The sequence below is a fragment of the Drosophila eugracilis genome, unplaced genomic scaffold, assembly GCF_018153835.1.
Source record: "Drosophila eugracilis isolate 14026-0451.02 unplaced genomic scaffold, ASM1815383v1 contig_47, whole genome shotgun sequence".
Taxonomy (NCBI): Eukaryota; Metazoa; Arthropoda; class Insecta; order Diptera; family Drosophilidae; genus Drosophila; species Drosophila eugracilis.
The window spans coordinates 1,070,902-1,088,125 of NW_024573338.1; the positions used below are offsets into that span (position 1 = coordinate 1,070,902).

The following is a 17,224-nucleotide window of genomic DNA, read 5'->3' on the forward strand; positions in this document are numbered from 1 at the left end:
TCTGAAAAATAATAAACTAGGTTGTTCTATAAAATTGTTGATAAAGTAAGTTAATAACTTAAATATTTATTTAAACTATTTTTATTAACAAATTAGGAGTAATGTTATTAAGAAGTTATAATAAAAAAATTATAAAAAAAAAAATTTTTAAATCTTCATTTTTCAAGCCAAATAAGTCTTTAAAATTAGACTATAATTCCTCAAAACCATAAAAACCTTACATAATACAACATTTTGTAATAAATTAACATCAATTTTATATTTACAATTTTTGATTTGAATTTTTTTCACTTCAATTAAAAAGGAAAACCAGTTTCTATAGCTGTAAAAGCCAAGAAACAGTTACAAGTACAAGTAGCATAAGATATTCATTGCACTGCACTAAACTCTTCATGAACCGTTAGATTCTTCTAAGCTAGCTAGTTGGCTAGCTGGGACGACAGGAAAAAGGAAGAATGTTGTCTTGTGACCATTTGGGTGAATGTGCCTGACAATGGCCAAGAGGATAATGATGTTGCTGATGGATATTCCATTTATTGCCAACAATTTTCCAGTTTTCATAAAAGGAAGAAGAGGCCTACCTATCTCTACCGCATCACACCATCTCCCTTACTCACTGGTTCTTTTCGTGCGTGAAATCGGCTTTGCTTGTTAGCCAGAGTATTACGTGTTGTTGTTGTTTTTTGTGCTTTTCTTTTTTCTTTTTTCTTTTTTTTTCACACTCAAAAAGCTGAAGCTTTGATGTTGCGAGATACGAACCTTACTTAATTTGTAATTTAGTGCGCTCCAGGTTTTTGGACTTTTTTTTGCTGTTGTTGTTGCTGATCTGTTTTGTATTTGTTGGCCTGCTGCCTGCTGCCTGCACCCCCCTCCGTGTTTTAGCTTTTCCTACCAACATTTCTCGGTTCTCGGCTTAATTTGTTTAGTCACACTTTGTTGAAGAAGTCAACAAACTCCGCATGGGTTTGCTTAATATATAATACTCTCAACTCAACTCAACTCAGCCCAGCGTTCGACGCAGTCAACGAAACTTTTTTTCGTTGCTTGGTTTATGATCATTAAAATGCTTACAAGGCGTCTGAAACTTGTCATCCAGTTGTGTATAATTAATGAAGCTCATTTTGGTTAGAATCGCTGCTGGCTTCTACCCTTTGCTTTTAACTTTTTTTCTTCTTTTTTTCTTGCTTTTTAATGTTTTTTTTTTGTGATTTTTGTTGCTGGGTGAAAATTATATTGACGGGGCTGAAAGTTGAGTTTTGTTGTAGGTATTAATGTGTGTTTTTTATCAGAAGAAGTTCATCTTCTTTAGCCTTTTTTTAACCTTTGAATTTGAATGAAATATTATCTGAAAGTTGAATTTAAATTTCTTTTGAATTGGTTTATGTCACCGCTTAAATTAATTCAAGTTCAAGGCACTAATTTGCATTGATTTCATAATAGGAGAAAGCGAATACTATACATTTATAATAAACATACTTAATAGCTTTGTTTATACTATTTAAATGTATTTTTAAGTGACCATTAACCTTGGATCTGGAATATGTTTAAGCAGAGAAGGAAATATAAGAAATTCCTTAAACTCTAAGAAGAAAGTAAGGATACAAACCATTTTCAAGGGCACTTACCAAACCGAAAACCTTTTCTTAAACAAGAAAAACATAAAAAATAAACACAAATATAAAACACAGTTTCCCTAACTATATATAATCTTTCCTTATGACTGTTTATTTCCTTGCCAAATTCTAAGTAATAGCTAATCCAGTGAAACTTGTAATCTTGTATTTTCCAAAGAATTTCAACGTCTTAGCCGCCCATTGGAAGCCCCACAAAATGTTCCTTATGGTAAAAGCGCCTTTGGGCAACCTGTTAACGTTTTGTATTTCTCCGAAATTTTCTTCGCTTTTCCTCAGCGGAAGCGGCGGAACAAAAACAATGCATACGTCGTTTATCTATGCAGTACAACACACACACACACACCCACGCCCACGTAAAGAAAAACCATTGCCACCCACAAAACGAACCCCCGCCCTTTAACCTTCGTTTGGTGATTTTCTACAAAAGATAACTGCGCTTTTCCTACCGCCAATGCCTGGCAATGCCATTTCTCATCTCTCTAAAATTATAAGACCAGTCATGGAGTATAAGAGTGAGCCAAAGTCTCCAATGGTAAAAAGCAACAGTTCGCTTGCTCTCTCTCTCTGTGGGCGCTCTCTTTTATTTTGGGGTGTGCCGCGGTGGAAAAACGTCAACAACAAGTGTTTTTCCCTCAATTCTACACAAAGAGAGAGAGAGAGAGCGAGCTGGTCTCTTCTATAGAATTCTCTTCTAAATATGAAGATTCTTCGGCTCTCCACTTCGTTTCGGTTCGTTTCTCATTGGCTTCGGCTTTGCCTTCGGCTTACGGCTTCGGCTTCGTTCGTTTTATTTGGGAAAATCAGGCAAGAGAATCTACAAACGAAATCAGTCGGGTTTGCAACTCGGCCGGGAAAAGTCTTCAAGCGTTTGTCGTCGCGCATCTCGTTTTCGTTTTTACTATTGATACGCCGTAGTCGCCGTGGTTTTTCGTCGTCGTCGTCGTTTATTTAACGCGCTGAATTATCAAAAATTCAAGCAACTAGCTAATAAGTGATTTTCTGACCACAGCATCCAACATTGTACAACAATTGTGCCTCCCCCCAAAACAAAAATATTAAAAAAAAATATATAAAAAATATTTATAAATCATCCATAAATAAAATAAAACAAAAAAAGGAAAAAGAATTGCTGGATGGATTGTGCGTGTCGTTTAATTGATTTCAAGGATTGCCAAATGGCAAAAGTAAATTGAAACTGTCGTCGTTGTCGTGGCTCGGGGATTAAAAGTGCAGATTATAACACGCAGAAGGAGAAGAGCTTTCCATCCGGTGTCCTCATACTCGGCTGCTGCTGCTGCTTCTTCTCGCTACTCTGTCATCGTTATTGTGGCCGCAGTGTCACGTCTGGCAAAGAGATTCGGCTTAAAATTAATTGAAACCCCTTGACAAAAAAAAGGGGAAATTAAAAATAAAATACAAACCAAATATAAGAAGGGTGAACAATTTAACAATAGTGAAGTTTTATTAGGCTTGTCCGGCCAAGTAAGCCGGAAAAAAGTGTTTTCTAAATATATATATATTTCTATAACATAATAAACATCTGCAAATATAACTGCTATCGCAGAACCGGGCGCTGGTAAAATGGTGGTTTTAGAGACTACCAGCGCCATTCTGGGCGGACCATATGCCCAAGGCGCTCCCGCCTTGAAAATGGTGCAGAAACGCTACATTGGATTACATCAGTGGCTGGGACCAATTCGCACCAAAGAGCTTAAGGAGCATATTGTAAGTTTTTTTTTTAAGTAACTTTAAAAACATAAAGAAAAAAACCAGCTGTTAAGAGGGGAAATGATTCACTGATTCGGAATGTTTTCTAACTGAAAAACTTATGTTTTGGGAAGAAGATAGCGAGGGCTGTATGTAAAGGAATTTTGTAGAATTTTACTACGATTTGACTTCTTGAATTTTATTTCCTGAAGATAAGGAGTTTGTATCTGTAGGAAATGGTTAGTAGATATATCTTTAAAGCTTAAAGAATGATCCTAAAAACAAAGACAGAAAATAAGGAATATTTTCTGAAAAGAGCAGCTTAGAGAGGAGTTTCCGTATGGGAATTATTAATTGATAAAAACTATAAAGAAATGAAAAGAAATACCAAAACTGACACATCTAGAAAGTAAAGATAAAACTACAAAGAAATATTTAATCAAGAAATAAGAAACTTAACAGAAAAGCAGAAAAACAGCTGACAGAAACTATCAGAAACTATCAGAAAAACTGATAAAGGAAACAGATTAACCAAACAAAAACTCTTTCTAAAAGTCTTAAAATCCCACTTTAGATCTCCAAAATACAAATTCAAATTAGTTTTTCCTAAAATGTAAATAAACACTCCCAAAAAGACCAGTAATTTCCACAATCTTGTAATTGTTTCCGTTGATTGTTTTCCTTTGTTTGTTATTTGTTGTTTGCTAAATTTTCCGCACTGTTTGGATTCCTATTGGCGATTTCGTTTTTCCAATGCTTGATTGATTGATTGGCACATTGATTGATTATTTTTAGTACAGAGCCGAGAAATCCCTTTATTTACACTTTGAATGGCATGCAAGTTTTCCTATTTTTTTTTTTTTTGCATAATGATTTCTGCAAAAAAGGGGATTTCCAAAGAATCTGCGGCCTAATCTTCTGCTGGCCAAGACTAATGAGGCTTAGTGTTAGTAATTTTCTTCCAGTCTATGGATTCTCTAGACTTTTTTGTGGTTGTATTTTTCTATTAGATAACCGCAGAGACCGAGAAAGGTAAGCAAAGAGTTCACTCTTGGCTCTAATTAATGTTGGGGGTGCCTCTGTGTGTGCGTTGGCTGGTAAATTTATGGCCCAGGCTTAAATAGCATATGAATTATGCTTTGGGCCACAGAGCACAAATGTGGAAGGAGTACAGAGTGTGTGGAGGAGAGATAGAGAGAGAGAGAGTGCATTTTCCAATTGAGTGATTTATGCGCTTTGAAAATCCCCTGTAAAGTGGCTAAAACAGTATACTACCAAGGAGGAGGAGTGGGTTGGGGCTTATAGAACATCATGATCATCATCGATGCATAATCACAGTGCACTCTCGCTGTAAACAACAGCATTCGAATGTTTATCTCCATTTTGGCCCCTAAATAATAAATGTTTATAATTTGTTAAGCAATGTGGCTAACTTCCCCCCTTTTCCCATTGCCTGTACATCATCCCCCATATTACGTATTCGACGTGTATGGCGCACTCAGGTTTCCATTTCTCTTTCTGGCATCATCTCCCGCCCGGCCAACAAAACCAACTAAAACTGACTGACTGACTGACGCATATCAAAGTGCATAACCAAGTACTCAGTTATAGGTTATAGCAAGGAGAGGGGGTGGGTAGAAAGGCGGGGTGTTATATGGTTCATATTCAAATGTTACTGGGCTCCTCTCGACTTGGTTACTTGGTGGTGGGGGCCTATAGGCAGAGGGGCAGAGAGTTGCTCCAAATGAGAGATGTCATTGTCAAGTGCCTGTGACACTCTGACGGTAATTAGATGGAAATTTTAGCCAAAGAACACTGGCAAACTCATACACAGGAGTGGTGTGATTTCGTTATGCAAATGAAAATGGATTTTATGGATCCATTGGATTTTGGTTTGCACTCGTCAAGGAAACTAATTGGGTTGCTGTGGCGAGAAGAAATATGAGGACTTCTACTCAAGAATTAGGTTTAAAGTGAGTTAAGATCAGCTTAGAATGTTTACGTTATATACGACTATAACCTCCATTTAGTTCTAAAGTATCACTCTCTCTTGCTCTGACTATTTTCTTGCCCTTCTTGTTCTTTAATTTTCCAACTGCCTGGATAACTTTTCAAATAGATTAACTTCCAGCCAAACTTCTCGACAACTGCAATCTGCTCTGGCTGCTTCTGCTGTTAACTCTTCTCTCATGTCTCCAGTTGACCTGCTTAAAAGGCCCACAGAACCGCATAACCACATTCTGCCTGGGGCAACAGCTGTCGTGGGTTTTCATGCCACCTCGAACCCCAATTTATTCCATTCCTTAAGCCGCAATACCGCTGCCGCTGCCGCCATCAACCCCGTTGGCAGTCAGTGGGTTAACCTCCACAAGTGGCCATGATACTAGCTGCGCTATATAGCATCTATCTATCCGTCTTGTCTTGTCTTGTCGTGTCCGAGAGACTGCTGCAACTTGAAAACTTCACACAAGTTAAACACTGAAAAGTGCTCGAGGCGTACAGAGCAGGAGAGGCTTTTCTTCAAAAGGAAAAACTTATCTAGCTGTTGTTGTTGTTGTTGCTGGCCTTTTCTAAATGTCATTACATCTTCAGTTGTTGTCTCTGTCGCTCTTTTAACTTGGTTTTTCTTACTTTTTTTATTTTAGAGTGCAACTTTGTTGAGCATTTCAGTGCCGCCTTCGCTTACCCCTTTGACTCCTCAAACCTCCTCTCTCTGGGGTACTTCTTCACGGTTCTGCTCAAGTGCATTTGGGTTATGCTTAAAAAAAAAAAGAGAAGATATATAGATATATATGTACTTGTTTAATAGGGGAATTTGTAGGAAGTGAAGAGGCTCAGGCCAGGCGGCTGGCTCTATCATCAATTAAATCACGCAACTTTCTATGAAATTAGCCGAGCTGAGCTCTCAGCTAAATCGAAAAGGCGATCATGACTGAGGATTTCTTCTTTGTGGTTTTTCCTCTATCTCCCTTTCCCTTTGTTTTTCTAGCTTAATCCAGAATTTGCAGTCTTCTGGGGTTTTCAGAGCAAAGGGGATTTTATAGTCTTTTAAGGAGACTTAGAAATATTCTTTTTTAAGGTGGGTTGAAGGTGGGTTGTAGGGAAAACAGCCTTTAAAAATATGGAAGTTAAGAAGATTTTTGGTTATTTTTATTAAGAAATTATTAAAGAAGCTTTACAGTTTCTAAACCTTTCTAAGCTTTCCCTAAAACGTAGAGCATTTGCTATTCTTTATTGGAAAAATTAATCTAGATTGAAAATTCCGATCGTATTTCTTTCATTTGCTCGTTTTTCTCTGCTTGCCTTTGCAAATTGCAATTTCCAAACATAATTTCAATTATGTGTGTGGCATCGTGTATGAGGGCCACTGTATCTATCTTTCGTATGTGTGTGTGTTTGGTACCCCCCTTTAACTTGCAACACCTGTGTTGGCTGTGTAACGTATATATATATATTGCTTTTAGCTTATATTGCAATTTTTCATTTCTTATTTAGCCAGTGCATTCGTGTTCGGTTGCAGCTGCAAGTTCTCTGTTCTGCTCTGCTTTTGCTCTTCTCTTCTCTCTTCTGCACTTTTCCATTCTCATTATTTTACACCCTTCGCAAATTAAAAGTTAATAAAAACTCACAGGTAGCTCTAATTTATTTTTAATATTTATTTTCATGTTTCTCGTACGCAGCGTTTTAAATTACAGCTACTGGGGAAAAAAGAAAAACGAAAAAGAAAAGCACACACAGAGAGAGAGAATGATGGGGAAAACTGTATTTGTTGCTTACCATGCTGGGTGGTTGTTGTAGATTTTTATGCATTTTTAATAAAGTTGGTGAACGAAGGAGTAGCAGAATTTTCCGTTCGTTGTTGGCAGCAGCAGCAGCAACAGCACAGCGGTTAAAATTGCAGCAAATTAGGTGCCATGGATTCTCCATTTCGTTGAGATGTAGGGTGAAAAACTGAGTTTTCCCTTCCCCCGTCCTGCCTCTCACTCATTTCCCTTGATATTTGCGATGTGTGGAAGGAAAACTGCGGCATTAACGACTTTATGTGTGTGTGTGTCTGCCAAGCTATAGCTTGGAAAAACTCAATGTAATGGTTGGAGGTGGGAAAATCGCGAACACGAAAGAGGGGGAAGGGAGAGGGGAAAGATTGTGTGGATAAGTTTGGTTTTGATTCAGTTTACTTAAGTATTTATTTTTTTCGCTTTGGTTTTGGTACGTGGCTTAGTTCAGATTTGGTATGGTTTGGTTTTTCTTTTCGTATTTTCCATTTGCAGGTATGCAGGTGAAAACTGGAGCAAGTTTAAAACGAGGGAAATTTGAAAAAAGATGAACAAGAAATGAAGTGTAATGAAAAGTGCAAAAGAAAAATCTTTAATTATAGACAAATTAAAGAAGAAAAAGCACAGAATTTTCTCTTTACTTTCAGTCCTCCTCCTCCTCCCCAACTATAACTTCATTAAACTGTAGCTTCTGTTCTTTTTTCCGACTTTTCCCCTTAACAACATTGTCATCTTTACGAGCTCCTGAGACTTTGTGAACTAATCCCATCGAATGCAGCTATCAACTGCATTGGGACTCTGCCTTTCCACCTGTGTCCAAGGAGAGCTTCTCTAACTGGCTGCTCTAACTACCCAACCACCCACTTTTCCTGAGAGTTTGGTAATGAACTTAACGCAATCGCCATATCCCAAAGCCACTGCAATCGATGGCAAGTCATTAAATAGTTTTTTTTTTTGGTGGCCGAGGGAATTTTTTAATTAATTTTCTGTCAACGATTGCAGAAAAGTACTCGCAGGAGAGAAGAAAATCTCTCTTTCTTACTTTTCTTTTTTTTTTTTTTTAATATAATTGTGTCCAAGGTTCGGGGTCACGTGTTGCAATTTCGAGTCGAGTGGTTAAGAATAAGAGGAAGAGCAAACAATAAAGTTATTAACAACATGTGTTGTCTGTCGTCGACAAATTTATACCATCATATTTTCCGCATTTTCCACCCTGGAAGAGTTTCATTGGCGACTCGGACAACATCTTGATCTTATGACTTCAAGTTGGGAGAGGCTTAAAGCTGAATTAAAGGGAAATTTCAGGGAAAACAAAAGGTTGAGTAAGTTTAGTACCTTTGGAAAAGGCAAATGAAAAGCAAGAAGTTAAATAAGGAAAGTGGAAATGTGATTTTTAGGGTGTTAAGAAGTGGAAAAAAGTTGTTAAAATGTAGGAAAAGTTGTTGAGTTAAGAAAATATTTACAAGGACTAATGATTGATGAATTATGTATGTTATTTAGTGAAATGAAAAACATGAAATTTCCTCTTGAAAAACATAGATTTTCCCTTAGTGCATTTAGAGGATAATCCACTGGGATATCTCTGTGCTTTGACTTCCACAGTTTCTGCCAAACTCACATTGATATCTCCTGACGTCGAACCTGAACTGAAACTGAAAACTGAAACTGAAGTTTTTGAGGTAGAAGAACTGCATGTGTGTGTGTGTGTGAATGTGTGTTTTGGGCAAGTCAGCGGTGGCTCAGCTTCAATTTTCCACCAGCCAGCGGGTTTTTGGCACATGAATTTGAATTCAAAGTGACAGCACAGAGAAGACTCACCAAGAAACACAGAAAAGATAACAGAGAGAGAGAGAGTCAGAGATAAAGAGAGAGAACGAAAAAGAGAAGCTATCTTGAGGGAAAAGTTTGGTTTTTTTTGTCTTTGGCTCAGACTGCAAATTGGGTTAATTAAAAACTGCTCGAGGTCATACGTAAGTCGTGGCCAAAAAAAAATAAAAAAAAAAATGTTAAGAGCAAAAAATAAAAACCAGAAAAAAGAGCCAACTGAATGCTGCTAAAAAGATGTGACAAACTTTTTCAATTAAACTTAATTCTCATTTTTTCTACTTTTTCATTTCCCTCCTGCTCATCTTTTGCTGCCACTTTTCCAGCTGCGCTTTAAAGGCTCTTAAATAAAAAAAGAAATAAGAAAAAAGCGTCACAAATTGAATTTTGATCGATATATAATGCATAGACCGTAGACTGGAAGGATGAGTTTTCATGGCTGGGGAAAGCAGCAGCAGCTCTAGGCATGGAAAGCAAAATGACAGCAAATTAGCAGAGGCATAAAAAAAAGGTCGCACCCAAATTGGGAGGAAAACTGCTGCCCAGAGATGAAAAGTTTATTCTTACTTTTTTTTTCTAGCTCTTCTTTTTGGTTCTTTTTCTTCCCGGTTTTTCTTGTTAAAAGAAGTGCGAAAAACATATAGGAGGGAGTGCGGATAGATAACGTCAAGGCTCGATAACTCGGATAATTGGGTTAGTTCAGGGAGAGGTGTTGAGGGAAATATTTGCATATATTAAAGAGGTTCTAGAAAAAGGAGATGGTCTTGAAAAAGCTTGCAAAGATGTTTGCTTTTAAGGCCTTAAACTTACTTTGGCTAAACAATTTTTTCTAGTTTTTGTCTTTAACTTTGAAACTAAAAATCCATAACTTTTTACCTAGCTAAAAAGTTTTAAAAACTAACAAAAAATATGACAAAATAGAAATCCCTTTTCCTTACACCTTTTTGGCTGGCGTTTAGCTGCTTTGCCCACTAAATAAAATTTCCTTTGCCAAAGATTTTCCCTTCAAAAATTTCAGTTTCCCCCCTTTGTTGCCACTTCAATTGCATGTTTGGCACACAAAAAGCAGACAACAAACTCTTTTCTATTAAATCAGTACCTCAACGATATGTTTTCTTTCATTTTCTTTATTTGGAAACACTAAAAAATAGGAAAAAGAAGAAAAAAAGATAAAAAAGAAAATTCAAAAGTAAAGTATAAAATTCACGCGCCAGTTTATTGAACCACACAGAGTGGAATTCCTTTCTGACATGCAAAAAATGTTTGAATGAAAAGTAAGCAAAAGTAGCCGCCGTTGCCGCCGCCGCCACCCATTTCACCCCTCCACACCCTACTGCTGGCCCTTCGCAAAAAAACTTTTCCCCAAAGAGTTTTCCCCCCACTTGCTGCTGCCCGCAGAGAGTGTCATCCATCTGTGATGGTTCTACAAATGTGCGAGCATGTTACATATGTCTGCTGATACTCCTCCTCTGTATGTGTGTATGTGTGTGTGTGAGTTTTCCCTCTTTCATCAAATGTTGGGCGCATCATTTTTCCCACCCATTTTACCCGAACCAATTCTGTCTGTGGGTCTATTTGCCAGCCGCTGTTGCATTTTGGTCTCTCCGCTGCTGCATATATAAATCGATAATTTTCCGCTCAAATGTGCGGAAAATTTCGTAGCCATAGCTCCATTTTGCTACCTCTTTCCCCTAAACCTCATCCTCCTGTTCCTCTTCCCCCTGTACCTCTTCCCTTCTCCTAGCTCTTCCCATTTCATTCTGCTTTTTAATCGACCCTTTGGAGGGAAACTCTTCTGGTTTAAAATTTGTTAAATGCTGAAAAGTTTTCTTTTTTCAAGTGAACTATATTGTTTATTATTAAATAAACATCTTTATTTCTTGTTAAATTATTTATTTTAAATTTATAAATCAAGCAAAAATGTTAGCTTAAATTTTAAAAGAACTTTCCTGCTTATCAAATTTAAGTAAAAATAAAAATCTTTTTAAGAAAATCAATCAACCAATTAGGCCACAAATTTGATGTTTAAATATTTGTATTTGCCCAAAACATTTCCATGTTTCTTTGCTAGTGTAAAATATTTTCTTTCTACCCTGAAATTAGCTTGCCTTTAGCCATTCTCTATAATTATTTCACACATGTTTGCCATTTTGGCCCATTTAAATATTTCCATAAATCCCTCAAAAATCCATTTCATAATTTCTATGTCAAAAAATTGAGCAAACAGAAAAAAAAAGCGGCTCACTGAAAGTCAACGACCCGTCTTAAAGTAGTTTACTTGTGCGTGTGTGTGTGTGTGTCTCTCTATGTGCTGGCCAGCTTATAAACGTGTCCAAAAGTCAGCTGCTAGCGGCTTAGAGTTCTTTGGCCCATGTTATTTGAATGCCACCCTCGTCTCGTCTCCTCCTCTCTTTTTTTTGGCTAGAAAATCATGTAGGAAAAAATATATTATGACTTGATTTCTTGGTTTTCCTCTTTATTTTTTTTTTATTTTTGTTGGCCATGTTTCTTGTTTATGGCTTGAGATGGCCAAGAGCTACAAGTCAGTAAGTCAATTGTCAACACTTGAAGCACACATTTCGTTTGGCCGTGTTTTTTGTGTGCTTCTCTGCTTTTTTTGTGGCAACAAACTTGGTAACTGGTTTTCTGATGTTGTATTTTATTTGATTGTTATGATTATTTGGCCATTACAAAGTTGAGTCAACTTTTTTGGGTCGGGAATAATAATGATTTCATTGTAATTGTTTGGAATTTCGGCAAGTGACTTGGCTGTATGTATGGCTTAGTCATTATTTAAAAGGTTTCTAATTTATGAGTTAATTATGCAAAAATGCCTGCGCTTGTTTTTAGCTGTTAAATAAATTGTTAACATGTCAGTGGAATTTCTCGCAAAAATGCCAATTTAATCGCCTGAATTATGGCTACTTTAATTGGGTTAAAAAAGATATAATCTTTTGTTGGGTTTTTGTTGTATTTATTTAAAGGAAAAATATTAGTTTATAAATTAGAGATTATTGTGATGAGTTATGGTGTCATTTTTGGGGTTAAAAATTTATTTTTGAATTTAAAAATGAGTTTGCTGAACTTGCTAGTACTGAGAAAGTAAAAAAATTACAAAAAAAATATTTTAAAAAATTGTTTGCTTGTCAAGGGAATTTTTATAAATACTTTTTCAGCACTTCCATTGTTTATTAATTTTTTGTTAAATTTTATATATTAGGTTGTCAAAAAAGTCTTGCGGTATAAAATTGGTTACAAAAATGCGATTCAAGTCAAATATGCGCCGTTTTGTTCGCTGACGCGTTCCCAACGAGATGCCAACTTCATAATGCCCCTCTCATAGAAGCTCGCTTCCCTATTGGCAAAAACCTCAGAGCGTGGCGCATCTTCGACCACCTCTACACCAGAACGAAAACGTTGATGCCATCGTTGTGCGGTGGGAATGGAAACTGTATCGGGTCCATATTGGCGGCTTGAGATGCATTTTTGCCTTTATCGTAGTAGTACTGTAAAATATGCCGTATTTTCTCTTTATTTTGCTCCATGATTGCGACGCTTTAACTCACGAACGACTTAAAAGAAAAGTAAAATCACTCAAACACGTGTTAGCGCGTGAAATGAGCTTTCCAAAAAGGTATAGTATGACCTGATGCGACGAATAAAACAAGAACTTCTACCAACTAGCGAAAATACCGCAAGACTTTTTTGACAAACTAATATTTATTGCCTTGCCAGCTGCCAATTAATAATCATTATTTACTTAGTCACAATTACTCTGATGATTTATTTTCAAGATTGTTTCTTTTTCTGTTTTTATTTTGCTTTTTATTTATTGACAAAGTTCAAAAGAGTTCACCACTTTATCCCTATTGTTTATTTTGTTTTTCAAAAAAGTCAATAAAACTCCAAAAGGGACAACTTGTCGACCCAATTATGGCCACAATAATCACGACGACAGACCTCAAGAGTTCAACTTGAAAGTCCTCGCAGTTTTTCTTTCTAGGGGACAAAAATGCATAACAATTAAGCTTAAAAATGTGAAATGATAAACTCGTATTTTTATACAAATAAATTGTTGAAGCTTCTAGAGCCAGCCATTACTTTAATTAGTCAAATATTTAATGCACTCCAAAAGCTGCTGCTGCTGCTGCTGCTGCTTCTCCTTCCCCTTTCACCAGGCTAAACCCTTTTTAGCAGCAGGGAATAGAAGGGAAGTACAACAAAAAGTGGAAACATTTCCGGCTTCCGCCAAACTGTTTCCTGGCCAACGATAAAATACATTTTTTTTTCTTTATTTATATATATGCCAAAGCCAAAGCTAATGTGTGCTGGGAAAAAGAAGGGGGGAGGGTTTCCATTTCGGAAAACCTCTCGAAAACGGAGCCGTTAATTTGCGCTTTGCCTTTTGTGAAAATGGCGCAAGTTTTGGTTTATTTTTTTCCCTTTGCTGATTTTGCTTTTCGCCCCCGTTGGTTGTATTTTAAATTGTCTGCACTTAAATTGAAATTAACGAGGCGTAAATTTTTTGGTATATGATACAAACCTTAAAAAAAAAAATAAAGAGGATACAAAAGAAGGATTTTTTTTAGGGTTCCGGGTTGCCTTGGTTTGATTCCTCTTCGCCTTTAATTGGGCGCTAAGTGTGGAAATTTAATGCGTTTTATGTTGGTGGGAGAAAAGAAGAAAATGAAAGGGGAAAATGCCAAAAGAGCGAACCCAAGAGCTGTCAGTAAGAATTATTGTGCCTGTAATGCAATGCGTGCTGTAAAGGGGGCGTGGCACATCATCACACCCACACTAGTAAACATACACACACACACACAGAGAGAGAGATACTGAGATACTGGAGACGATGACGATGCCGCCTCGGTGGAAATAAAAAGCCGCAAGGATTTATCACTTTGGCATCCAGCTCCTCCTCCTTCTCTTCATCCCTGGAGTATATCCCTTACTCCTCCTCCTCCTGCTGCTGCTGCTCTTTAACATCTTCTCTCCACTGGCTGCTCCTTTTGGTCCGAGAGACATGCACATCTCATGCTAACAAGTTCTTCCCTCTCAACCTCCAACCTCTCGGTCTGCCAGCTCACTAACTGACTCTTGTGGCTGGCTGTGCATGCCAGTTACTTACCTTTGGCTGCAGCATCAGTGCAGTGAGAGAAATGGGGGGTAATTAAAGGGGTTTTAAGTTTGGTAAGAGAAGAACTGAGCAAGATTTACCTACCAAAATCTAGAAACAGCTGAAATTTAATGTTAAAGAAGTTAAAGATACTTCCCAAAACGACTTAGTAAGTGGGTTTATCACAATATTATCTCTAGAATACACCAAATATTTCTTATAGTGCACCAATAGTGTGTAAGAGGAGCAAGATTGGTGGGGCCAAATGAAGGATGATGAGGGGCGGTAGCCCCCAAGCTGGAGAGTTTTGTGGGTGAGGAGAGATGGCAGCTTAAAATGCTCTTCTCTGCCATCTGTCGTAGCATATGTAAAAGGTATTATGGCTAAAAGCAAAAATATTGCATTCGACAGTGCAATTTGTTAGCTACGACTATTTGAATGATGTCGATGTGTGTGCGTGTGCCGGAGTGGGTGGTGTAGAAGAAGGAGGAGGAAATGCATGAGGTTATTGGAGATATGGGATAAGGTAGGAGTATCTCAGAGAGAGAGAGAGGGGGCCAAAGTTAGCCATATTGAGTTAAGTGCGTTTTGGATTTGATTTTGGTTTTCACCATAGTATCTGGTTTGTTCTTCATGTGTGGGTGAGTGGGTGTGTGTGAGTGTTTGAGTGTTTCTTTAGCTGGTCTTGTGTTCTGGTTGCATTGATTGGTAGTTAACCCATAAGTCATGGCATAACTATGATTTGTTAGGCAGCTGGATCCGTTGGATATCTAAGTATCTATTGGTTTGGTTTTTGGGACAGCCATTAATTATGTTAGTTTAAGAGAAGGATAACTTTGGCTTTGATTATTTATATTTTAGAGATTGAAATCCTCTACAGATAAGATGGGTTAAATACGAGTATGTATATAAATCTGTTTTAAATAGAGTTTTTAGAGAAATGTCTGTGATAGATATATACGTGATCAGTCATTGCGTTTCATTCTTCTTAGGAAGAACCTTTACCTACCTACGTGTAACGTGAGTTGGCCAAAGTATCTGACAGATACATATTCCTATGTGCTGCCTGCCTGCCTACCAAACTGTCAAAAGAGTCAACTTTTCAGCCTATTGCCAAACGTGTGCCGCTTTAAGTGTCAAAGTATTTTCCAGTTTATTCTGGTTCTCTTTGTATCCCTTGGCCATGTCTTTTGCCGAAGCATTAAAATGTGTCACGTAAGAACAATTATGGAAAACTCCCACAAACAAACTGTGTCACACGTCAGCCTGGCAACCTCACCCGGTGAAATTTTCGTAATTCATAAATGGTTTTTGGAGAACATTCTTTTCGGGGAACCCACTGTTATAAGCTACTACTGTCATGTAATGAAAATCCAATTTCATTGCATTTAAACATGTGAAACTTGTGAAACTTTCACCCAGAAAGTATCTCTATCTCTCTGAGTGTATACACATCCGCCTGTTTACAATTATTTATTGTTGGAAAAACTAGGCAGAGAAAATGAGTTCTACGTGATGATGTTGCTGTTGCAGTTGCAGTTGCAGTTGCAATTTTCCATTTGCAATTACAGCAGCTTCCATTCCCAGCATGATCACCAGATCATTAAGCATTTAACCCACTTTTCCAGCTTTGTTGCGTTCTCATTTCTGTGAATTCTAAGCTTCATTTCCTCATTGAAAATGCCTACAAAAATGGGGTTGGGGTGGTTGGGTTGGCTGGTCTAGTTGTCAAATGGGGAAAACAAACAATTAACATTTTATGTTCGGGCGAACAAATTTTAGAGGGAATTGCGAAAAACGATTTGCGGCAAAATGCATTTCCCGAGGAAATGGCAAACTGTTTTTGGCCAGCAAGTAGTGGTTTGAGGGTGAAAAATCAAAGGGAGAAGTGGGGTTTATAATCCTCAGCAAAAGCTGCTGCTGCTCATCCAAGCAATTCATAACTTTGCACTTACAAATTATTTAAGCAAATTATAAGCCTGCCTGGAAGATACTACTCCTTCCTCTGCTGCTGCTGCTGCTCCTCTTTCTGCTCATGTTCCTGCTGCTGCTGCTGCTCCTCCTCCTCATCCTGCTCCTCCTACTGATCCTGCTCCTACACCTCCTCCTTCTCCTGCTATTGAATCCACTTCATCAGCCGTTTAGTAGCCCCAAGGAGAGCCTTTTGTAACAGGGCGTCCATCTACTATCTCAGCTCCCTTTGCCAAACTGTCCGACTAAATTTTCATTCGCATTCATAATCGTTCAGAGGGAACTCTATATATATAATATATATATAGAAAAATGTGCAAAAAACGAAAAGAAGAACTTTGTCGAGGCAATTTGTGCTGGAAAAATGTGTAATCCAAAAGTTGAGTTCATCTAAGTTGGACTTTAACACTTTTCGAAGATGAGCAAAGTTGAATGAGCTGCCAAAAATATATAAATTTGAACCAAAAATATGTTTATATAAAATGTATAAAAAGAAAGATAGAATATTAATACGTAAAGTGAAAAATAATCAACAAACATATTTTAACCAATTAAGACAAGTATCTTCCAGTACTCATTCTTTCTAAAGTACTTGCCGAAGGGTAGTCCCTTTCATATGTACACCACTTATCTAACTTCAGCAACTCACAAACATATTGCTCATTTTATCAGTCAACCACCAAGAAACCACTTTCCAGCCGAGAAAAACCCTTTTCCCGCAGATTTTGCAGACGAAAACGCCTTCGCTGACAAGCGTGTAATCTCAACATAAGTGCCACAAAGGCAGTAGAAGCTGCCACAGAAAAAAAAATAGAAGTTAAATAAAATAAAATGAGGCGGGCAACAGTTTCTAACCCTTTTTTTTCAGGGGGGAGTAAAAGAAGGAGGCAGCTGACATACACACGTGGCAGGGACACGTGTCATGTGGCAGTGTTATCGCAGGGAGTGCAGGCCTACCGGGAATGTATGGATATGGTATATAGTATATATATAGGATATAGAAACCCAGAACAGAGCTTGATGATGTCTCATAAAAATTCACTCACTCAGAGATTGCAATCGAATCAATTTCTGTAAGGCATATTGAAATGGAAAACCTCAGGGGAATGAAGCAAATAGCGAAGAGGGTTTGGAAAACAGTTGTGGAATTTCATTATCAAGTGTTAAGGGGGGGAGGTATAGACTTCAAGGCAATG

At 37.5% G+C, this 17,224-nt stretch overlaps 1 protein-coding gene across 10 annotated transcripts in view; it reads left to right on the plus strand.

The window, feature by feature from the left end:
* Positions 1–17,224, plus strand: part of LOC108112745 (maternal protein pumilio) — a 188,910-nt gene that overhangs the window by 90,850 nt on the left and 80,836 nt on the right. For 2 of the 10 annotated variants that reach the window (XM_041819127.1, XM_041819128.1), the window contains exon 1: positions 409–3,359. The exons of 6 other annotated variants lie outside the window; for them this stretch is intronic. In XM_041819127.1, the coding sequence (XP_041675061.1) occupies positions 3,216–3,359 (144 nt within the window). In that variant the 5' untranslated portion in view covers positions 409–3,215. Of the gene's footprint in view, positions 1–408; positions 3,360–17,224 lie in introns of those variants that run through there. 2 more of the 10 variants (XM_041819129.1, XM_041819130.1) reach the window with 1 other exon arrangement.